A 25,078-nucleotide genomic window follows, 5' to 3' on the forward strand; every position below is an offset into this window, starting at 1 on the left:
CATATTCATAAAAAGACGTTAAAAGTACAATTGAGTGACCACTATATATGTACCAAATGTACAAATTAAGAATTTTCTACTGCGAGGGATTCCATTAATTATTACATATATATGACCGACTGTACTCTAATCACTATCGGCGCACACATTAATTCAATCCAGCATGACAGAATTAAGGTAGCTAAAAAGTCCTAAACATGGTTTAATTTTGACAAAAAACGCACGTAATTAGGGAAATTAAGATTGCTCTGTCTAGCTAGCTAGGCCACGGCAGCTTCTTCATTCGGAGAAGCTGACACCACACTCACCTTACCCTTAAGAAATCTCCACAGACGGGGCTGAAAATTAGGTTCATCGTCATTCTCATTCTCCTCCAATGATCTCCCCATCGTTTCACGCGTGCAAAACAATGTCACCAGCATTCCCATGAGGCAAACTCCGGCAAGAATTATCAATGAGGCAGTCATTCCAATTGCTTTGGGATAACCCTTCTCCTTTTCATCATGTGAAGCCAACAGAAATCCAACTGACCCAATAATTGCCCCGGCCTTCCCAGCAGCCCCAGCAATGCCATGACATGTTGATCTAAATCTCGCCGGGAAAAGCTCGGCGGGGACTATAAAGGTGGTAGTATTTGGTCCGAAATTTGAGAAGAAAAAGGTGAGGCCATAGAGGACCATGAAACCCACATTTTTGCTATCTTCCCAAAGCTTGGAATAGGGTATCCCAATTGCCAAATAAACCACTGCCATGAAGAAAAAACCCATTGTTTGGATTCTGACTCTACCAACACGATCAATGAAATAGACGGTGAACCAGTAGCCTGGAATTGCGGAACAGGCTGTGATAATTGCTTGGAGTTTTGCAACTTCAAAAGCCTCATGATAGGCATTCAATTTTGTTTGATTCGACAGATATTGTGCATATATCCGAGACTGGAAGAGGTTGCTGCTGTAAAAGACAGTGTCGAGAAGAAACCATGAGCAGGAGCAAGAGAACAAATCAAGGCCATGACGACGAAAGAATTGCTTCGATAGGAGGGGATAGGGTGGTGGACTTGGTGACGGCGGGTTCTCTTCCGCAATCTCAACCAATGATACTTCCAACACTTTCTCCATGTCCTTTGCCGCTTGGAGGAAATTTTGCTCCACCAAAGCTGTATATCTGGGATCGATAAAAACATTACTTAAATTAATTAAAGAGATTACCAAATATATATCCATTGATTGAAAAACACCAAATTGAAATTAACACGTAATTAAATAAAATGTAACTATGTACGTACCTGGCAGTTTCGGGCATCATCATACGCCAATAAAGTGTTAATCCGGCAGGAACAGAAGCCATCATCAGTATCAATCTCCATGCGATATCAACCTCCTTGGGCGTTGGATCCTTTGACAATTTGGGCGATGCACGCTCAAATATCTTGCACACTACCATCGTGACCGCGGAAGCAGCCAGCATCCCAAAGCCCTGCATCGAGAAAACCGCGGCTATGAATGCTCCACGTGTCCTCTTGTTGGCGAACTCTGACATGATCGTAGCCGACAAGGGGTAGTCCCCACCAATCCCCACTCCCAACAAGAATCTGAATAGTCCGAGACTTACCAGAACACAGTTCCTCGTCCTACATATCGAAAACCCACATCCTATGGGACTGAGCACCATGATCATCAATGCGATTCCGTACACACGGCGCCTTCCGAGTCGGTCGCCAAGCCAACCGAACACAAGTTGACCGATGGCGGTGCCCAAAAGAGCGATAACCAGCATAGTTGAAATGACAACGGGTGGGACCTTGTACTTTTGGGACACGAGCTCCTTTTCATAGTACACACGTCCGATGAGTCTCATGATCAGAGGAATACAGAAGAGGTCGTAGGCATCGGTGAAGAGGCCCATGCCGGCTATGACAATGGCCTTGAAGTGGTATAACTGAGTTTTTGCAGTGTCAAGGGCTGAAAGAACTTTCAACGCCATTCTTGGAAAATTTTCCAAGGGCTTAGAAATATCTCTTTTCCTTTTATTTAATTAGCTTTTAACTAAACTTTCCATACTAGAGTGAGAGGCTGAAATGCTTGACCTCCTCTTTCATAAACTGTGTCGTTACACGTGGTGTTGGACTTTTGACTGATCTGTATACGCGTTGTAGTTTAGTAAGGTGCCAAATTCCAATGATTAATGCCCTTCTTTCCAATTTCCAAAAGAAGAATTTAATCTTGAAATTGATGTTCTTGGAGCCTGGCGTGACCTCAAATCCTTTGTACATGGAACGATCAGACGATACCTGCGCAGGTAATTTCGTTGATGGCAACGAGGACCCGACTATTGACTATTTGTGTCCCATGATTCCATGAATATTCGGATCGGATTCAACATATATTGCAAGATGTCATGATCATGTGTAGTGAGAATTAAGGGAATAATTAAAGAGGATCTTATCCTAGTTCCGTTCGGTCGTTTTGGGTGTTAATTTCTCTCTTGTAATTTATGGGTTGGACTTGACTTTACTTCCAAAACTATTTAGGGCATGTTGGATAATACTTGTTTTTTTTTTTTTTTTTAATTATTTTTCATAAACATGTTAGGGTTATTTTTTTGAATTAAAATTCTATTCAAATTTTATTTAATTTTTTCTAATTTTATCTCAAGTTCTTTAAACGATCTAAACATAATTTCAAAAAACAAATTTTTTTCAGTAATCATAATTTTAAATATAATAAATTAAAAATAGTAAAATATACTACAACAAAAATCACACACACAAACAAACGAGCCCTTAAATTTCAAGTTATATATACATTATCCAAAGCAGGGAAGCGAAGAAGGGACATTAAAAGTTTCGTTGGTTAATTAGTACGTATATGTTTTTAAAAAGGTTTCATTTTAGATTTTCTCCATTTCTCAATTATTATTTACCAATTCAACCGGTTTATTCAATTCTCACAGCGCCACTTTCGTAATTAATAGATAGCTTCAATTATTAGTAATAGCTGGAGTGGACTCACAAAATCGTCATTTAAAAAAAAAAAAAGAAAAAAGAAAAAGGGGCTCTGGCGATTTTTTTCCTGTGAAGGCTAAAACCCCTTTTTGAGCGTGTTACTAACGCTTCCCTTCTCCTTAGTGGTTTGTAGTAGTTTTTGTCTATAAATAAATTTATTTCTCTCTTTGGGCTTTGCTGGTACCTTAGAGGTGAAGGGGTGGTGTTTTCTCATTCTTCTGGGATGGAGATGTGGTTTTTTCTTTCGATTTGTGGGGGGTAACAGCAGACGATTTTCTCCAGTTTCCAAGTTTTTGTTTCTCTTCCTTGGGTCTCCGGTTTGATTCGTGTTGCCGGGGGTTTTGGCCTTTGGATCGGTGTTTGTGAAGTGGCAATGCTGGGTTGGAACGCCACGCGGGAGCCGAATTCATACAGGAGTCTTTGAGACGGCACTGCTGGTCGGGCTGGCCACGCGTGGTATGTTATCATTCAAATGTTTTGTGGTTGATTGCAGCAGCAGCGGCGGTTTTCTACTGGAACGGCGGTTTAGGGCGCGGAGGGGTTTGGTATTGGGCAACTTTGCTTCTCCGGTTTTCTCGTAGCAGGGGCGCAAGTTCGGTTTCGCTAATTTCGGATCTATACCGAAAATTTGGGCGCTCTTTTCAGGTGAGGCCGGAGGTTTCGGGCGAGGATTGGCTCAGTTTTCGGACCTACTGGAGGTTGCAAACAGTTGAGTAAAAAAGGGGAAGTGGGAAAAATGGTCCGCTAGTGCATTTGTAGTTTTTTGTCTTTGTTAATGTATGGTTGCTATTGAATGCAGTTGCTGGGTTGTTTTTTTAATATCAAAACCTGGTACTCAAAGCTATTTTATAGCTTAGTTTGTGTGCCCTCTCCTAGATCAAGTAGGGTTTTATGGTGTTGTAGAGGCATCTTTCTGTAGTCTAGGTTTTTTGAGCAGCTGTATTTTGTAATTGTCTTAGTCTATTTTGCCTAGGTGGATGTAACATTACTGATTGACCTAGTGTCCTAGTGTCCTTGTAGAATACTGATTGACCTAGTGTCCGGATGGTGTTGCTCTGTCGTCCAGACATCTTCAACGTAAAGTTACTGAACACTGAGGGGCGTCCGGACCCCTTCAAAGGCTCATCCGGACGGTTGCGCAGGAACCGGTTGATTTGGCTTTGGATTTTGCAAGAACTCTTCATGGACATCTTCTAGAAGCTTGTGATCAGTCACATGCTTTGATTTGAAAACTGTCTGAATACATGAAGATTCTGAAATGAAAACCGACCATCCTGTTAATTCGCAACCATTATATAAAGTGTTTTTGTTTATACAGAATGTAGCCAATTAAATTACTAACAAATATATTCATATTCTTTTTGAATATGTGTTAGGGTTTTAAATTTTTGAAATTGGAAGAAAGTATTTTATAATAGAAAGTGATTGGAAATGATTGGATTGTATGAAAAGTTGTGTATAATGATTGATGTTATGAAAATAAGTGTTAATTTTTTGAGATTGAAAAAGTATATTTTTTAATAGCAAGAAATGATTTAATTGTATGAAAAGTTGTGCATAATGATTGGTATAGTAAAAATTAATCTTGGAAAAAATATCATTTTAGCCCCGCAAACTATCAAAACCTTTGAAAAAGCTCCCATTTGACAAAATATTTCCATATTACCCCTGCCACGTGTCACTTTTCTGTTAAAAAATAATAAAACTAATAATAAAAAAAATTAAAAATTAAAAAAACTAAAATTTTATTTTTATTTTTGAAAAAATATATATATAGTGTTTTGGGGTTGCCGGCCACCCCGAAATCCATTTGGGATAGTCCGAAAGCCACCCCCAGGCCACTGGGGGTAGCCGCACGACCACCCCAGGGGTAGCCTGAAATCCATTTGGGGTGGCCCGAAAGCCACCCCTAGGGCTCAGGGGGTGGCGTGCGGCCACCTCCGGCCACTATGGGTAGCCTCGCGGCCACCCTCGACCCCATGGGTGGCCCGAAAGCCACCCCTAAGGCCACCCCGAAATCCATTTGGGGTGGCTTTCGGCGCGGGGGGGGGGGGGGGCGGGGGGGGTCAGGGGGTGGCGCACGGCCACCCCTAGGGGCCGCAGTGGCCTGCGAGCCACCCCATTTTCCTATTTTTCTTTAAAAAAAAAAATTAATTTTTTTTAGTTTACCTTTTTATTAATTTTACTTTTCTTGAATTTACTATTCCAAAAAAGAAGAAGCAGACGTTACAATGTGGGAGTGGTTGGGTGTGTGCACACAGATATGTACGAATGCAACCGACGGACGAGATTCAACCATTGTACATCGTGATTTACTCCAACGGTCGCCACAAGATCAAAAAAACAGATAGCATATATCGACATACACGTTAGTCTTGCCTTAGGCCTACGTCTGAAAACTCTAGCATAGCCATCTCATCACTGAACAATCGGTTTTAGAGTAGCATTTAATGCTACAAAACTCAAAAGTCAACCTTTGTTAACTGCCAGCATAGAAAGAATAAAATTCACGCTTTTATCGTTTCACCTCGAAATTCAAACTACATTCAAACTATGTTCAAACAACTGTCGGGTTTTATTCAACTTGGTTGCAGGTTTCGGGTTTTCAAATAAAAACTCGGTTCAAATATTGAATAACATTCGACCTAAACAGACCATAAGAATATGCGGATCGTGAATCTTACATTACGTGTATTAAATAAAACCTAAAATCGTTGTTTGGTGCCAAGGGAGCGAAGAAGGTACGATGCCCTTTAATATAGAATAATGATTCATTGCCACATTTTTATACTTCACCACCTTACTTAGGTAGCAAGGTGGTCCCTCACCTTATTTTATTTTTAAAATTCAAAAAGTAGTAGGAGACCACCTTGTCACATAGGCAATGTGGCAAAAAGTTGTATAAAAAGGTGGCAATGAATCATTACTCTTTAATATATATACAATTGCATTACGTGTACAGATGTGGGCTGTTTTCTTGGTTTTTTTTAATGGGGTTTGGCTTTTAGAATACAGTTGTTTTAGTCTTGATACTAATTAAAGAATGTTAAACTAAGCTATCAATTTTTATAGGATGTGTGAATTTATCACAAATTTAATATGAAATTAATGGATAAATATCTAAAGATTTGACACATTTAATTAAATAAATTGAATTAAAATGACTTGTACAAACTTATATACTCATATCTCAATCAATATGATCCACGAAATTGATAAGTAAAATTGAATTTTTACCCTAAACTAAAGTATATATTTATAAGCAAATGACCAAATTATAAAGGTCAGCGAAGATCGAGTTAAATGCTTCATCAGACTTTGAGAATTGTTTTGGTCTGAGTGTCGTATTACCACGAGCATATCTCCTTTAGACCATTGATTGGCCTGTAGATTCACACCACAGTACAGTGCAGTTGCTTTATTCCAATTCGAGCAGTCAAAGGGCCCTTGTGATCGAGGCCACTTTTTCGGAAAGATTTGAAACCTGTTGGATCGGTTAGTTATCCAGGATTCTTTCACAATTGTAAACTAATTGTTAGGAATTTGAACTCATTCTGCAAGAATCATTGGCTGTCTAAAAATTGTAGCCGTTTCATTAGTTGATCAAATAAATTCTGAATTGAACGAGTACACAGGTAAATCCCGTGCAGGCCAGGCTACAATTCGGTAAACGAATTAAAAAAAGAGTTGGTTTGTGGTATAGCTACAGCAACAGAGTTGATTCTATCAAGTAACAACTGTTAGAATATTTATGCCAAATATATTCTTATTCTCATTCTCATTCTCATTTAGGCTAAACTCATGCCTCAAAACATATATATATACTTCCATAAGTATAAAATAAATGTGAAAAACAGCATTACTCTGGACCTAAAGGATGATAATTTGTTTTGGGGTTTTTAAGTAGAGCTCCCACAGCACAACACCCGGCTAGCTAGCAGCTGGTTGCACCGTGGAGAAATAAATAAAATTCCAAGGCTCTCTAGCAATGCTAGTAGTATTGCACCACCAACCTGCTGTAGCTCAACCCCTCACAACAACCGCCCTACTAGACATAGAGGGACGGAGATGAGTCCCCTTATTGAGAGCTCTGAGGAAGCAAATACAAAATTAATGGAATTCAATCATAGACATATATAGCAGCTCCTTATTAAGAACCACCATCCAATTAAAAAAAAAAAAAAAATCACTTTTTGGGCCCATTCGTGGCGAATTAATATTTAAGTAGTGAATCGATTAATGATTTATATTTTATTAACGAATTAAATATCAGGTGATTTTCGTCAAAGATTTAGATCGAATAATATTATTAAAGCATTAGAGCTATATATTTAGACAGGTTGGAGCTGAGTCATCTCAATAAATAATTATAAAAAGGATAGATTTTATGATCAAATCCCGATTTTCACCAATTTGCTGTTTAGATTCATATCGTTAGTTAGTAATTCAAGAAGAAAATATGAGAGAACTATTATGAAGTTTATCTGTCCGAGTCGATCATAAGAGCTCTCTTACAGTTGTAAACTGGATTGTTAGCAATCTGGGCGCGCAGTAAAATTGTTGGGAATCTCTATATAAGTTTCTTTCCAATTAAACTAAGTTTAAGGAATTTTTTTTTAATCTAATCTATAATATTGTCATGTATTCCTTAATATGTAAGAAGTACATGCTTTTTTAGTAACACATGAGAAATTTTATTTTTTTTCTTCATAAAATTTCCTTGGACTCCATTAATGGTATTGAAAAAGCATGGCAATAGAGGTTACAACTTACAACGATTATGTAATTGAAAAAAAAAAGAAAGAAAGAAAGGCTTACAACGATTATGTGTTTGCTTTCATTATCACCAATGGTGGAATTTATGAGGAAGAAGACTATTCTTATGGAGGAGAAATGGGATCCTCTTCACTTGAAGTGTAATGAAAATGAGTTTATTTTGTGGTCAATATTATATTCTACATATCTAATGGTATGAATGTTACTATATCTTGTCATATCCTTTAAAAATTTTAAATGACACGTAACATCATATATACTACTAGAAACCTAGATACAACAAAATAATATTTTAATTATGAAATTACCTCTTTCCATTTCAGTCAAAATGAGATCAATTTGATCTCACAAAATAAAGTAATGTTATTGACCATCTTTTTATCTTTCTAAAGTTATTAAAATTTTTAAAATCATCATTAAATTTAAGATGTATCATTATTAGATTTCAATATAATCATAATTTTGAAAGCCTAATCAACTTTCAAACGAGAAAATAATAGTCCGTAACATTACTCCATGAAATAAGGCACTTGTGAGAAGAAAAATGTAAAAAGAAAGCCAATAGTCGTGTAGGCCTCAGACAGCTTGCGCCCAAGCCCATTATATTGGGCCTGTCAAAAAACAAGCAAGGCCGTTCCTTTGTAGGGTATGTAGGGCATCCTTGAGGTGGGTATGGGCCGTTGGATATGGGTCATCAAAGGGTTCGGATTACATCATTATGAAGCTAGAATTCTTGGGGACCAAAATGATGAAGAAGTAAAAGGAACAGAACAGATATTGTAAAAACTAATGACAACATCGAGGTTACAAAAAAAAAAAAAAAAAAAAAGAACTAATGACAACATCGCAAATGTGTTGAAAAGATTATATTTTTCTGAAATAATATTACATATGACATACAATTTATTTATAATAATAGTCTAATTAAGCATGATGCTTGTGATCACATGAAACACACACATACGTAAATATTAGAGACAGAAAAATGCATGGGTCTCTAGGCCACAGCAGCGCTAGCTTCATGGCTGGGAGACGGATCGAGTAGTGACCGCACGCTAGTAGAACCTGTAAGTCTGCTGCGCAAACGCAGCTCTCTGGGTTCATTATCATTCTCATTCTCATTCTCCTCTAATGATCTCCCCATAGTTTCAGGCGTGAAAAGAAATGTCACCACCGCTCCCATAACACAAACTCCGGAAAGTATTACCCATGTGACAGTCATTCCAATTGGGTTGGGATCACTATTCTTCTTTTTATTAGTATGTAAAGCCAAGGAAAATCCAACAGAACCAATAATTGCCCCCACCTTCCCAGCAGCCCCAGAAATGCCATGACATGTTGATCTAAATCTTGCTGGAAAAAGCTCAGCGGGCACTATAAAGGTGGTGGTGTTTGGTCCGAAATTTGAGAAGAAAAAGATAAGGCCATAGAGGACCTTGAAACCTACACCTGTGTGATGATCTTGCCAATGCAGCATATAGGGTATCCCAATTGCCAAAGAAACCGCTGCCATCAATATAAAACCTATTGTTTGGATTCTGACTCTACCAACACGATCAATGAAATAGACGGTGAACCAGTAGCCTGGAATTGTGGAACAGGCTGTGATAATTGCTTGGATTTTTGCTAGTTCAAAAGCATTTCGATAGGCATTTTTGTGTGTATCCAGTGGATTTCCGTATATCTGAGGTTGGAAGAGATTGATGCTGTAAAAGACAATGTCGACAAGAAACCATGAGCAGGAACAAGCAAACAAATCACGACCATGGTGACGAAAGAACTGCCTGGAGAAGAGGGGATAGGGTGGTTCTCTTGGTGGCAGTGGATAATCTTCCGCAATCTGACTCATTGAAATTTCCAACACTTTCTCCATGTCCTTAGCCGCTTGGACCACATTTTGCTCCACCAAAGCTGTATATCTGGAGAAAAACAGAATGCAAAAGATTTCTCCCACATTTTTCCATTTATTAAAAAAAATAAAATTATAAAAATTGAAATCTCCTTTAACCTTCGTTTCAAATCAATCCTTTTTTATTTCCGTTCAAACAAAATGTCCATGTCAAAAGTGTTTACCAAATTTAATTTCCTGCATATATATTGACCAGTTTGAAAATCCCTCGCCCCTCTCCTTTTCTTAGGAATTTTTTTTTTAATAATTAGAAAATAAGATTGATGTGATATAAAGTTGAAATAATTTATATGAAAAAATCAAAAAAAAAAAAAAAAAAAAAAGAAAAAAAGAAAAGAAAAAAAAAAGGGAAGTGCTAGAATTTTTCCATGTATTGCAGTGAGTTTTTTTATTTAAAAAGTAATAAAAAAATGTTTATGTGATATAAAAAGTGAAAAAAGTTAAGAATGTTTTGAAGTTGATGTTTTTTGAGAGAAGTGAAAAAAAGAGAAATGAAGGAGAAAGAGAGTTTCAAACGGGGCCAACATGTGCCATAAACCAATTTTAATGACACATAACTTATGTGTCTGTCATATAAATTATGTGCCAGTAAACAAACTTTCTTGACTACAAAAGCTTTAAAAATATAGGTGGGGAATTAAATGTTAAGAATGATTTCTTGATATTTAATATCTACTTCTTAACGCATAATAAATGTTAATACCTACTTTCTGCCCCCATAATAAATTTTCTGACACATAATAAATGTCAAGAAAGACTTTTTTTTTATTTTTTTATTTTTAATTCTTTTTTGTTTTGTTTTTATTGCATCAGGTCCCATTTATAAGCAGGCCAAGCCACGCGTCTTCGTACAGTTTCCATTTACTAGTATCCTTTTCTTCAAACTCAACGTCCGACAGACGTTTTGTACTGAACAACTCAGAAAAATCAAAGGCATAAACAAATTGCGTTGATTTTACGTTGGTATTCCTTCACCCACAAGTTTTCCTTTATTAATATAATTTATTAAATTAATGTGTTTAAGATATATATGATTCTTACGTGAAATTTTATATCAACTTTTTAAAAAATATATGTAAAAAAAAAAAAGTATTTACCTTGCAGTTTCGGGCATCATCATACGCCAATAAAAAGTTAACGCAGCTGGAATTGCCCCCAGCATCAATATCAATCTCCATGCAATATCAACCTGCGTCGGATCCTTTGTCGACACCTGCGTCGGATCCTTTGTCGATAGGTCCGATGTAGCCTCAAATATCTTGGACACCTCAAATATCTTGGACACCACCATTGTGACCATGGAAGCAGCCAAAATCCCAAAGCCCTGCATGCTGAAAACCGCGGCTAGGAGTGCTCCACGTGTCCTCTTGTTAGCGAACTCCGACATGATAGTAGCCGACAAGGGATAGTCTCCACCAATTCCCAGGCCTAATAAGAACCTGAACAGCCCAAGACTCACCAGAACACAGTTTCTCGTCCTACATATCGAAAACCCACATCCTATGGAGCTGAGCACCATGATCATCAATGCAGTCCCGTACACGTGACGCCTTCCGAGTCGGTCGCCAAGCCAACCGGACACAAGTTGACCGATGGTGGTGCCCAAAAGAGCCATTGCCAGCATAGTTGAAGTGACGGCAAGTGGAACCTTGTACTTCGAGTCATCCTTATCAACCTTTTCATAGTACACACGTCCGATGAGTGTCATGATCGGAGAGATACAAAAGAGGTCGTAGGCATCGGTGAAGAGGCCCATGCCGGCTATGACGATGGCCTTGAAGTGGTATAACTGAGTTGTTGCGGTGTCAAGGGCTGAAAGAACTTTCAACGCCATTCTTGGAAAATTTTCCAAGGGCTTAGAGATATCTCTCTTCCTTTTATTTAGCTTTTGACTATACTTTCCATACTAGGGGGAGAGGCTGAAATGCTTGACCCTCCTCTTTTATAAACTGTGTCGTTACGCGTGTGGTGTTGGACTTTTGAGTCTGTATACGTGTTGTAGTTTTGTACTATTGTAAGCTGCCAATTCCAATGATTCATGCCCTTCCTTCCAATTTCCAAATGAAGAATTTAATCCACACGCGAAAATTAAAGACTGAATAGTGATGTTCTTGGAGCCTGGCGCCCTTTGTACATGCATGGAACGATCAGACGATGCCTGCAGGTAATTTCGTTGATGGTAACGATGAGCGGACTATTGACTATTTGTGTCCCATGATTCCATGAATATTCGGATCGGATTCAACATATATTGCAAGATGTCATGATCATGTGTCGTGCGAATTAAGGGAATAATTAAAGAGGATCTTATCCTAGTTCCGTTCGGTCGTTTTGGGTGTTAATTTCTCTCTTGTAATTTATGGGTTGGACTTTACTTCCAAAACTATTTAGGACATGTTGGGTAATACTTGTTTTTTTATTATTATTATTATTTCTCATAATAATAAAAAATAAATGCCAAAGTTATCTTGCCGATCGAGATGGCCGGATTGTAAGATATTGTATTGTAATGCGGAAATGCTAGTTGTCTTTCATAGTAATAGCTTTACAGTATTTATACACAATAGGAGTGATAGGAGCAAGCACTCAATGTGCTGTCCATTTACAGAATGTGAACGTTGGGTGTGTGCATGTAAGGAATCTGTCCTATACAGGAGGTGAACGTTGGGGGGTTGCCTTGTATGAGGTGTGTTGCCATCCTGGTCTGTATGACTGCGGTGACTTTGATTCTGGTTGATAGTTTCCTTATGCGATTGCTGAGACTTTCCTATCTTGGTTCCTGATATTGTGATGGTGTGTCTCCTTGAGTGATTGGTGGAAGTTTGTCTGGAGAGATTGATGGAGTATGGTCTAACAGCCCCCCGCAAGCTGAAGGGGGTACGGAGACAACCTTGAGCTTGGATCGGAGGAAGCGAAAGCGGGTGGACGTCAAGCCTTTGGTGAAGACATCTGCGAGCTGATCGTGAGTAGAAACAAACTTGACAAGAACATCCTTGTTGACGACTTTTTCACGGACAAAATGGTAGTCGACTTCTATGTGCTTGGTACGGGCATGATAGACGGGGTTGGAGGCGAGAGCTAGAGCGCCAATGTTGTCACACCAGATGGATGGTGGGACTGGGAGAGAGAGGCGGAGATCCTTGAGAAGCATCCGGAGCCAGTAAATTTCAGTGGTGACAGTGGCGAGGGCGCGATACTCGGCCTCGGTGCTGGAGCGAGCGACGACAGGTTGTTTCTTGGCGCACCAAGAAACGAGACAGGGTCCAAGGAAGACACCAAAGCCAGTGGTTGAGCGGCGATCGTCAGGGTCGCCCGCCCAATCGGAGTCGCAGTAGGCTTCAAGGGTAAGGGAGCCTTTTTGGAAGAAGAGACCGTGATCAACACTGCCTTTAAGGTAGCGCAGCACTCGTTTCGCAGCAATCCAGTGGGCGGAGGTGGGAGAATGCATGAACTGGCATAATTGGTTGACGGAGTAGGCGATGTCCGGCCTTGTGATAGTGCTGTATTGCAGGGCGCCCACGACCTGGCGGTAGGTGGCAGCATCCGGATCGGAAAGAGGTTCACCGGCAGCAGCTGAGAGTTTGGAGCCTGAAACAGTTGGAGCAGCATATGGTTTGGCACCAGCCATCGAAGATTTATGGAGGAGATCAATGATGTACTTGGATTGCCGAAGATGAAGGCCACGAGAATCGCGATGTGCTTGCATGCCAAGGAAGAAACCAAGCTCTCCAAGATCCTTCATAGCAAAAACGGATTGGAGTTGTGCAATGATGGAATGCAATGCAGTGGAGTCAGTCCCTGTGATTAAGATATCATCTACATACACCAAAAGATAAAGAGTGACATTAGAATGATAGTAAATAAAGAGAGAGGTGTCAACAGCAGAGGAATGAAAACCGAGCTCAAGGAGAGCTTGAGAGAGGCGGGTGAACCAAGCCCTTGGGGCCTGTTTGAGGCCGTAGATGGCCTTGTGCAATCGGCAAACATGATGAGGGTGAGTGGGATCAACAAAGCCGCGAGGCTGCTCCATGAACACGTCCTCGGTGAGGTGGCCGTGGAGAAAGGCGTTCGAGACATCCAGTTGACGAATGCTCCAGTTGAAGTGAACTGCAATGGCAAGGACCACACGGATTGTAGTGGACTTGATGACGGGGCTGAAGGTTTCTGTAAAATCGATGCCACTGCGTTGGTCGAAGCCCTTGGCAACCAGGCGGGCTTTGAACCGCTCGACAGTGCCATCTTGCTTGCGTTTAACCTTGTAAACCCATTTGTTGCGAACGACGTTGTGATGCCGAGGGCGCGGACAAAGAGTCCAGGTACCGTTGGCAAGTAGTGCATCAAACTCAAGGCCCATAGCAGCCCTCCAGTCAGGGGATGCAGCAGCTTGGGTGTAGCAGGTGGGCTCAAGGGGGGTGACCATAGTGGAGAGAGCTCGAAGTGGATGGCGGGTGGAGTAAAATAATTGGTAGTTCGAGAAGTCCTTAGGTCGTGAAGAACCAGTACGGGAGCGAGTGATCATAGTGTGAGTAGCAGGGGGAGGGGAAGGAGAGGATAAGGCAGGGAGTAAAGGGTCTGGAGGGGCAGCCGAGAAGGTGGAGGAAGGAGAGGCAGGGACAGTCGGGGAAGGGAGGGAGGCAGGGGAAACAGGGGAAGGGAGGGAGGCAGGGGAAGCAGGGGAAGAGAGAAGGCTGGCTGGGGTGGGAGGGGAAGCAGGAAGGTCCATTGGGAAGGAGGGATCTGGAGGGAGAGGTGAGGAGGGGAGGCTGGCTTGAAGCACAGGCGGGATAGCAGCAGTGGGAATGAGGATAGGATCGGGTGCAGGGGAGGGGGCAGCAGGGATGGTGGAAGTGGTGAGTTTGGCAGGGAAGGTGGATTCATCAAAGACAACGTGGCGAGTGATGAACACCTTGTTGGAGAGAGGATCTAAACATCGATAGCCCTTGTAGTGCATGCCGTAGCCCAAGAAGATGCACCTTTTGCTGCGAAACTTTAACTTGTGAGAGGCATAAGGACGTAAAAAAGGAAAACATAAGCAACCAAAAGACCTAAGCAAGGAATAATCAGGAGTTTGTTGAAATAACATAAAGTAAGGAGAACAATTCTGCAGCAAAGAGGTAGGCAACCTGTTTATCAAAAACACAGCAGTAAGAAAAGATTCTACCCAATATGTTGGAGGGAGGCCAGAATGGGCTAACAAGGATAGCCCCATTTCTACAACATGGCGATGCTTTCGTTCGGCTAGACCGTTTTGTTGAGCCGTGTAGGGGCAGCTAATGCGATGAAAAATACCATGAGTTTCTAAAAAGGAGGTGAATTGCTTAGACAGGAACTCACCACCACCATCGGACTGCAATTGTTTAATGCGAGAAGAAAATTGATTTTCAACTAAAGACTTAAATTTCTGGAAAGCATTATAAACATCAGATTTGAGAGACAAAGGATATAACCAAGAGTATCTAGAAAAATCATCAATAAATAAAACATAGTATCGAAATCCACTCAAAGAGACAATTGGAGAACACCATACATCAGTGTGTATCAACTGTAAGGGGGCAGTGGATACACGGGTGGAAGGGGGAAAAGGGAGTTGTTTACTTTTAGCTAATTGACAAGGTTCACACACTTCTTTATTGGATAGAGACCCAGTGAAGGGTAAGTGGTGTTTATTCAAAAGATCACGAACGATGGAGGAGGAGGGGTGGCCAAGGCGAGAATGCCACACATCGACAGAGGTCTTGACACCAAGGAGGGCACTGAGCAGCCGGGTTTTGGGAACAACCATCCTGGATGTGTTGATCGGATATAGTCCTCCTTCACTCTTTCCCTCCAGGAGGGTTAGGCCCGTCAGCTTGTCCTTAATAAAGAAGTGAGTGTCAGTTAGAATAAAAAAGCATTGATTCTCTTTACAGAATTGATTTATAGATAAGAGATTTGCTAGAGCTTGTGGACAATGAAAAACACGAGACATATGTAACTTGGCATTATCAGTAGTTAAGGTTAAGGAACCAGTATTGGTGATTTGCAAACCTGAGCCATTGCCAACCGCAATGGTGTCAGAACCGGTGTAAGGTTCATGGAGATGGAGATTATCCAGTGCAGGAGTCAAGTGATGGTTAGCACCACTGTCTGCATACCAGGTGGAGTCCTCGGGTTGCACTGAATTTTGAGCGACCATGGCAGCAAGTTGAGCAGGAGGGTGGCGTCCTTGGAAGGCGTAGTCCATCCGGTGAAAACAATCTAGTGCACGGTGACTCGTCTTACCACATATTTGGCAGGGAGAATACCTGAGAGGGGAAGAGGATTGCTGATGTGCGGGATTTCTGGGGGAGAATTGACGTGGGGCAGGGGCCCGTGGAGGAGTCTGAACTGATGCAGGAAAGCGGTGGGCAGTATTGGTGCGTGGAGGAGGTCGAGGCTTCCTGGGAAATGAATGAGATGAAGGCTTGTGGGAAAGCAGTGCAACTGATGTATCTGTACCAATGGATTGTTGTTGATTCTCAATGAGTTGCTCAATGGATTGGAGTTCAGTGTTGAAGTCTTCAACTGTGAGGGAGGAGTCTCGGGTAGCAAGTGAGAGGGAGACCACAAACGGATTGAAGGACGGATTCAGACCACCAAGGATGTAGGTGATCAGTTCGTCATCATCAATAGCTTTGCCAACCGTAGAAAGTTGGTGTGCCAAGAGTTTGGCAAAGTTCACATATTCAGCGCACGATTTGGAGCCTTGTTGGAGAGTTTGCAATTGGCGACGAAGCTGTGCAATTCTGGTACGAGACGGAGATGCAAACTTGGTGGCAAGAAATTTCCAGACTTGATGAGAGGTCTGTAGACCATATATGGTGGATAAAACATTCTCAGAAAGAGTAATATTTAGCCAACTAAGAATAAATTGATCCTTCTTAACCCAAAGGGAATAAGCAGGATTCAAGGTTTCTTCCTTGTCAGGAGTAGGAGGAAGAAATTGGGAAGGGCACGGTTCGGATCCATCAACGATACCCATTAATTCATGGCTTTTCAATATTGGAATGATTGTAAAAGACCATGTGATGTAGTTGGGACCCTCAAGCTTGAGGGAAACCAAAGGAGTGAGGTTAGGAAAAATATAAGTTGTAGCTGTGGATGAAGAAGAGGCCATAGGATCAAAAACAGCGTGAGCTTCTTTTAGGGATGCTCTGATACCATGTAAGATATTGTATTGTAATGCGGAAATGCTAGTTGTCTTTCATAGTAATAGCTTTACAGTATTTATACACAATAGGAGTGATAGGAGCAAGCACTCAATGTGCTGTCCATTTACAGAATGTGAACGTTGGGTGTGTGCATGTAAGGAATCTGTCCTATACAGGAGGTGAACGTTGGGGGGTTGCCTTGTATGAGGTGTGTTGCCATCCTGGTCTGTATGACTGCGGTGACTTTGATTCTGGTTGATAGTTTCCTTATGCGATTGCTGAGACTTTCCTATCTTGGTTCCTGATATTGTGATGGTGTGTCTCCTTGAGTGATTGGTGGAAGTTTGTCTGGAGAGATTGATGGAGTATGGTCTAACACGGATAATATAACCCATGTCAATGTTCTAATGGAAGTCGTCCAATGGAGATAGCGATGAAGAATCTTTGTTTCAAATATTATAGGTGTATGTCTCCCCCAAGAGCAGCATCGTCGCAATATAAGTTGTTTTTTATCTTTGATTTTTCTGTCCAGAGATTCTATTTCTTGGATTCTGGTACTGACACCAGTTACACCCGCGCTGGACGGAGATTCTCAGCCGACAAATACTATATGGTGTCCTGGTTTAAGAAGCAGGAAACATGAGTCGGAAAGCAATCGATCATTGGAGTGTCCTGGTCAGGTTTACAAGACGATGTAGGTGGGATAATTTTTTTTTTGTCTTTTTGGGGTTTTCCGCTCAACAATTTTCTTCTGAACACATGAAACTTCCAAGATAATGAGTACCTAGAATGGTTCCCCTTCCCCGTGTATAAACATGTAGTAAGATATTAGATATTCTCTAAAAACTATAGAAAATTAGAGTAAAAATAAACCTGCTGTCCATGTTGATACAAATTGCATTAATTCACCCTGCCTGATGTCATCCATGTTACGAATTGGAATCTTACTTGCTTCCGATTGTTAAAATGTTTTTTTTTTTTTTTTTTTTTGTCGAAACAAAAATATTAACAAATAATTTAATATACACAGCCTCAAAATTTTAGTTGGAGTTTTGAAAGTAACAGAAATGGAAGCCCACTCTACCAACAGTTGCATAACAGTTGTGCACCACTCTAAAGACATGGGATGGGTTCTACGTGAGACCCATGCGATGGAACCCACCTTGTAGGACCCATCCCATGTTTCTAAGACCTTGTGCAATTGTTGTGTAAGAGTCATTTTCCTTATTATTTACCAATTCAACCGGTTTATCTCACAGGCACAGCGCCACTTTCGTAATTTATAGATAGCTTCAATTGGTCTTATTTTTGGCCAAATACAAAAGAGAAAACATGCTCGTGTTTTATGGCGGAAGACACGTCTCAACCCATAAATGGATTCCATGTCCTTCCTCCATGGAGTCTTTCTACACATGCACCCCTTATCCCTCTTGTCACCCCTTTATAACATGCATCAGAGACAACTTTTTAATAAAAATCAATTTTTTTAAGGAAAAGAGGGTGTCAAGGGGGGATGAAAGACTCATCTCTAACATTTCCCTTCCTCCATGTTCAAATTATTGATATCTGATATTTTAAAGATATTTCACTTTTTAATTGTTTACAAATGCTCTTTAGAAGGTAATTTAAATTACTTTTTAATTGTAATGCAAGTATTTTTTGCTTTTTAATTAAAAAGCATTAAGAAACTAGCCCTAATGTTATTTGACTGGTTGTAACAACCCCGGCCCGATAAAGGGTAGAATCGTCAATTTACTCTCTCAGGGGCGCAAAGATTACAAAGGTTTACCAGAGCAATTGCTACATGCGATTTGAAATGCATAATAGAGTAAAAACATCAATTCTTTTAAACTTCATAAAATGCAGAAAAGTTTTGTTGTAAATAAAAATATAACTATTATTCTTTATTAAAAATTCATCATCGTGCCAATGAACTTATTATAAGAAAAATAGTATGCAGCTTAAATGGACTTAATTATTACCCTCGCCCCCATTCCGGCCTCATAGACTTAACTCCTGATCACCATAAAACAAAAAGTAAAACTGAATGAGCCGAAAGGCTCAGTAAGTAAATCCCCAACCAAAAAATAGTTGGGTTAAATTCATTTTCTTTAAAACCCTTTACTTAAAACAATTTATTTTCTGTAGCATTTCAAGGTACAATTAACACATAACTATTTAAACACGATAAACCTTCTTCTTTAAAACCTTTTTTTCAAAAATTGAATCTCTTGAAAATCCTTCCTAAACTCCTTTATCTCATATCGTTAATTAAATGCAATACAATTCTCAATAAAACCAAGTTAAAACATATTCTTTCATTTGAAACATAAAATTATTCATATATGCGTAAAACTGATTTCTCATAATAGGGCCCATGTACACTATTACGCCATGTGTACTTTGGGTTGCGTGGCCAATGAGAACCCCAGGAAGGTAAACTGTGGCCACAGGCCTGTCCCGTCAGCTAATTAATCAAAGTGCACTTAGCATGGCCTAGGGATGGATTACCGCTTTCTCAAAGTCTTTCAGCGGTTGCACTTCCATCCAAGCAACGGTACCGAGCTTAAACCTCTGTGAATCTCTGTGAATATCTCTGGGGCAAAAAATAGTCTCCTCCACACACGTGTCTCATTTATAAAAATATTTCTCATTCTCATAAATTATTCTTATTCTTTTCACTAGGCTTGATAACTATTGAGGCAACATGTGAGAGAGTTTTTACACTCCTCTTTTCATTAATTTCAAAAAGTGGTAACTTCCCATCTCGGGAATCAAATAAGTAATTTACTATAATTAGAAAGTCCTTTATAACTAAAGCTTTTCTTAAAACCGTTGATTTCAAAAATATCATTTCTACCGACGACTTTCATATCAAAACTTTTTTAAAACAATCCTTCATGCATCAATGTAAATTTGAAATACATAACTAGAACAATTATTTGTAAATATACTAGAATCAATGGATCAAATGATATGACATAAAATAATTTTAAAAGGGGTAGAGGATCCACTTACCTCTCTAAATGGAGCTAAGACAAATTCCTTGACAACTAGCTAATCACCTTAATACAAGTTCTAACAAATTAATAGTACATACTCATCATTAGAAAATATCCAGACACTGCTATGGTTCGTCTTGCTAGCCTATTGAGAATGGATTTCTGAGGTATGTTTAACGACATTAACCAAATAATAATTAAATCATTAAATAAGAAATAACATTTTTTTTATTATTTGAAATAGGACTCAATAAAGGCAAACGTCATAAGAAATATTTTCTATTAGAGTCATAATTTGATGAAGTTCCATGTGGTTAATAAAATAAGAAAAGAGGTTGCATATGCTGTGAATACCAACCTCATTATATATATACATATAAATTACCAAAATATAATAGATTATTAAAGTAACTCCATAAAATATATAATAGGACTTATCAACACCAGTTATTTTACACTTTGTATATTCGTGTTAACATATATTAAAAGAATATATTAACACGTGCTAGTAACTGTGAATTTTTTTGTAGACCTGACCAATGATCAGGAATTTTTTTTATAATTCCTCACATATCTCTAATGTCGTAGCTTTGTAGTCAAGAAAGTTTATTTCTTGACATATAACTTATGTGTCAGGAAAATTTCCTGGCACATAAGTTATGTGTCAGTAAAATTGATTTTCTGACACATGATATATGTGCAGGGAATTAATTTTGCTGGCACATAAATCATGTGCCAAGAAACTCAATTTTCTGGCACATATATATGTGCCACGAAACATAATATATGTGCCATAAAATCGTGTTTCATTGCACATGATTTATGTGCCACTAAACCTTAGTTTCCATTAGTTTACTGGCACATATATCATGTGCCAGGAAAGTTGATTTTCAATTTAAAAAATTTGATTATACTGGAATTATTCCAATATAATCAATTTTTTTAAAACCTTATAAAATATATAATCAAAATTGACAAATAACCAAGGGAAAACATATTATATATTTAATTAATATAACAAAATAGCATCAAACAATCCCAACTATTAATTAAGAAACATCCAAGTACTATACTAGTTGTTACAAAAAATTAATATGATCAATCACATAGTCATCAACAAGCTACAAAAGTATTTAGTTAGATTTTTAATCAATCCGGACTGTGTCTCCCCATTCCTGAAGGTGTATATCCCAAGTCCTTGCATTTTGTCTGCAAAATATTCCCCAACATGTATTCTCATTCCTGCATTTTCATATGTAGTTTATCATCAGTAGTTTATCATTCTCTCAAAGATGACTTGTATGGAAGATATCGAGAGAGAGAGAGAGAGAGAGAGAGAGAGATAGATAGGGGTAACATACCGATGGAGTTCGAGGGAGGAGATCGAGTCGATGAGGGCAGCGCTGCATCCGGAGAGAGAGAGAGAGAGAGAGAGAGAGAGAGATACTGAGATGGAGAGATATGAGGGGAAAAAAGATTGAAAAAAAAAAAAAAAAACAAATAATGCTACTTACAGGAGATGAGGGAGAGATATGAGGGGAAAAAATTGAAAAAAAAAAAAAAAACAACAAATAATGCTACTTATTTACGGGAGATGAGGGAGAGATATGAGGGGAAAGGGAGAGATATGAGGGGAAAGGGAGCAAAAAGATAGGAAAAATTTATATTAATGCGTACGTGTGCATCAGTTAGTAAAGGAAAACTGATTGAATCGTGAAAACAGAATTAGAATTAGGCGGGCTTTTAATTTTGCCAAAAATATTCATGGCATATGTCTAAATGTCAGGAATTTAAAATTATATGACATTAAATTATAATTTTCTGGCACATATTTAAAAGCCACAAATTTTTTTATAATTTTCTTGACCAATAAAATTATGTGTCAAGAAAGTTTAACATTCCTGGCACATTGTGAAATGTCAGGAATTTTTTTCTTTTTTCCTGACATTTTTTTGACAATGTGCCACAATAAAAAATATTATCCTGACATTTATATAAATGTCAAGATTAAAACGTCAAGAAAGGCATTTTTTTTTTGCAGTGGCGGTGCCCAAAAGAGCCATTGCCAGCATAGTTGAAGTGACGGCAGGTGGAACCTTGTACTTCGAGTCCTCCTTATCAACCTTTTCATAGTACACACGTCCGATGAGTGTCATGATCGGAGGGATACAAAAGAGGTCGTAGGCATCGGTGAAGAGGCCCATGCCGGCTATGACGATGGCCTTGAAGTGATATAACTGAGTTGTTGCGGTGTCAAGGGCTGAAAGAACTTTCAACGCCATTCTTGTAAAATTTTCCAAGGGCTTAGAGATATCTCTCTTCCTTTTATTTAGCTCTTAACTAGACTCTCCATACTAGAGGGAGAGACTGAAATGCTTGACCTCCTAGATATCGTTTATAAACTGTGTCGTACGTCTGGTGTTGGACTTTTGACTCTGTATACGTGTTGTAGTTTTGTACTTTTGTAAGGTGCCAATTCCAATGATTCATGCCCTTCCTTCCTTCCTTCCAAATGAAGAATTTAATCCACACGTGAAAAAATATGTTAAAGTATTATTTAAATAATTTACCATTTAAGACGTACCTGATTAGGTTTAACCCAGATTAACTTCTTTTGATTTTTTTTTAATTATTATTTGATTAGTAAATGATTCAATTAAACAGATTATCCATTTTGTATGATCAGCCTGAATATTGATGTTCTTTGAGCCTGGCGTGACCTCAAATCCTTTGTACCTGGAACGATCAGACGATACCTGCAGGTAATTTCGTTCATGGTACTATTTGTGTCCCTTGATTTCATGAATATTCGGATTGGATTCAATATTTGATGTCATGATGATGCATGTGTGACGTGCGAAGGGAACAACGAGGATCGATCTTGGCCCGGCTTAATAACTCTCCCCTGCTTTTTTTTATGGAAAAATTTTCTTATCGAGTAAAAGTAAAAAGTAATTGATAGTAAAAAGTGATTAATGTGATATAAAATAAAAAATATTATATGATAAAATAAAAGAAATTTGTATTATAGTGAATTTTTTTATTTAAATGAAAAAAAAAAAATTATTTATGTGATATAAAAAATAAAAAATGTTAAGAATGTTTTGAAGTTGATATTTTTTGGGAGATGTGAAAATAAAGGGAGGGGAGGGGAGGGGGTTTTGGGTGTTTCGCTTGTAATTTATGGGTTGGACTCTAATTACTTTACTTCCAAAACTATTTTGGGCATGCTTGGGTAATACATGTTTTGTGTATTGTCCCTAACCGTGCATAATTGACAAAATAAAACTCAGTGGGCAAATTCTATTTGTTTAGTATGAGAATAGCAGGTTTCTATTGTCTCTTATAATAGTTATCGATCAGGCTTAAACTCTTCACACTTATTTCACATTAGCTGACTTAACGTGTTTTAAAGTGACTTTTCTATTTATTTTTTTTTTTAAATAAATACACAATGTCAATAAGTATAAAATAAATGTGAAAGCAGCATTACTCTTGACCTAAATGATGACAATTTGTTTTGGGGCTTTTTGAGCAGAGCTCCCATAGCACTATACTCTCCATATATTGGGGGATTTGATTTGAAAAATATATTGTAATTATAATCAATCAAATCAATTTGATTTGATTGATTTATTTGTAACAAATTTGATGCTAATCAAATCACATGATTGATTATCATGTTTATCTATCCAAATTCTCTTATAAATAGGAGTCTTTTGTATTGTGAAAAACATCAAAAGATCGAAATCAGAGTAAAATATAACTTTTTAAACTTTATCCTGTGAACGTAGGTCATAGACCGAACGTAAAATCTTGTCTATTTTCTATTATTCTACTTTATTTTATTTTATCATTATATTTTCTTTCATGGTATCAGAGCAATAGGCTAACGTCAATGTTCAATCCAATAATCCTGTGAAATTTTATATTTTCTTGTATTTCATTTTTCTCTTGATAGTCATTATTTTGCATATCGCCTCACTTCAGATCTTGGATAGTATTGACAAAACCAAAAACAAAAACAAAACAAAAAAACCACACAAGAAATCTCACTTCCCCGCAGATGTCTCTTCTTTTTGTATTGTTGTTGTTGTTTTTTTTTTTATTATTATTCTTTTGGTTTGTCTCTTTTTTCTTTTCTTTTTTTTGTGAAAAAAAAAAATGTTCTCAAGTTTTCTTTTCCTTTTCGTACTGTTCCTGTAGAAAAGAGACTCAAGTTTTCTCTTCTTTTTTACTGTTCTGCAAAAAAAAAAAAAGCCTTTTGGCCGTCTCAGCACAAGCAAAGGCCATGGAGATTTCGTTGAACTCATTGGGGTCAAGCCAGACCTGCCTCTTCCGCACTTGAGAAACTGTCCTCCAGCCACCAGCTCCGACGATATGCGCCGCCAGCAGCCCATCCAGAACCACCAGGTGCATCTACTTCTCAGCCACCGTCCACCGCAGATCCATCCACCACCGCTCCGCCCCGTCTTACTCGCCGGAAAAAGCACCCAGCTTCCTCTCCAGAGAACCACCTCCGTGCGTCTTTCCTCCGTCATTCCGCCGCCATACAAGACCGCGCCGTCAGCCACCTCCAAATCCTCAGGCACCTTGCTGATCTCCTTGCCATACCATGTAGACATGCTGATGCTGTCTCATAGTTTCAAGGCATAAGCCCTTATTTTCCTTGCTTTCAAGTGCCCTGGAGGCTAGGCGTAAATTTGTCGGTTCCTAGCTTGTTTCAAGTTAACCTGTCAAACCCTAAGAATTGTAAGGGCGACAGTGAAGGGTAAAAAAAAAAAAAAAAAAAGGTGAAATACGAGAAAAGAAGAGCAGATTCTCGTTCAGAAAAAAAAAAAACAAAAACAATATTATGAGGAAGAAGACCATTCTTATGCAGGAGGAATGGGATCCTCCTCACTTGTGAAGTGAAATAAAATGAGTTATTTTGTCGTCAATATTATATTTTACATATTTAATGGTGTGTATATTACTATATCTTGTCATATCTTTTAAAAATTTTAAGTGGTGACGAAAGATTATGTATACTACTAGAAACTTAGATACAACAAAATAACCCCTCAAAAAAAAAGAAAAAAAAAAAGATACAATAAAATAATATTTTAATCATGAAATGACCTTTTTCTATTTCACTCAAAATGAGATCAAATTAATCTCACACAATATAATAATGCTATTGAATATTTTTTTTATTCTCTTAAAATTGATGTAACTT

At 38.6% G+C, this 25,078-nt stretch overlaps 2 protein-coding genes and 1 pseudogene across 2 annotated transcripts; all 3 read right to left on the bottom strand.

The window, feature by feature from the left end:
• Nucleotides 1–57: 57 nt before the first annotated feature.
• LOC133871172 (probable inorganic phosphate transporter 1-8) lies at nucleotides 58–2,037 on the bottom strand. The gene is made up of 2 exons (XM_062308555.1): nucleotides 1,286–2,037; nucleotides 58–1,164 (listed from the first exon to the last, which is right to left on the bottom strand). Exons 1-2 carry the CDS (start codon nucleotides 1,981–1,983, stop codon nucleotides 261–263), a joined length of 1,602 nt encoding a protein of 533 aa, XP_062164539.1. The 5' UTR covers nucleotides 1,984–2,037; the 3' UTR covers nucleotides 58–260.
• Nucleotides 2,038–8,631: 6,594 nt separating this feature from the next.
• On the bottom strand, nucleotides 8,632–11,586 carry LOC133871185 (probable inorganic phosphate transporter 1-9). Its single transcript, XM_062308577.1, has 2 exons — nucleotides 10,787–11,586; nucleotides 8,632–9,699 (listed from the first exon to the last, which is right to left on the bottom strand). Exons 1-2 carry the CDS (start codon nucleotides 11,521–11,523, stop codon nucleotides 8,778–8,780), a joined length of 1,659 nt encoding a protein of 552 aa, XP_062164561.1. The 5' UTR covers nucleotides 11,524–11,586; the 3' UTR covers nucleotides 8,632–8,777.
• A 4,694-nt stretch (nucleotides 11,587–16,280) lies between these two features.
• LOC133872117 (small nucleolar RNA Z247) lies at nucleotides 16,281–16,341 on the bottom strand (annotated as a pseudogene).
• Between the last annotated feature and the right edge of the window lie 8,737 nt (nucleotides 16,342–25,078).

The sequence above is a fragment of the Alnus glutinosa genome, chromosome 6 (assembly GCF_958979055.1).
Source record: "Alnus glutinosa chromosome 6, dhAlnGlut1.1, whole genome shotgun sequence".
NCBI lineage: Eukaryota > Viridiplantae > Streptophyta > Magnoliopsida > Fagales > Betulaceae > Alnus > Alnus glutinosa.

Coding starts and splice junctions, on each gene's coding strand:
- LOC133871172 (XM_062308555.1), bottom strand. CDS start 1,983: ATGGCGTTGAAAGTTCTTTCAGCCCTTGACACTGCAAAAACTCAGTTA. Junction 1,165..1,285: donor ATGATGCCCGAAACTGCCAG/GTACGTACATAG, acceptor TATCGATCCCAG/ATATACAGCTTTGGTGGAGC.
- LOC133871185 (XM_062308577.1), bottom strand. CDS start 11,523: ATGGCGTTGAAAGTTCTTTCAGCCCTTGACACCGCAACAACTCAGTTA. Junction 9,700..10,786: donor ATGATGCCCGAAACTGCAAG/GTAAATACTTTT, acceptor GTTTTTCTCCAG/ATATACAGCTTTGGTGGAGC.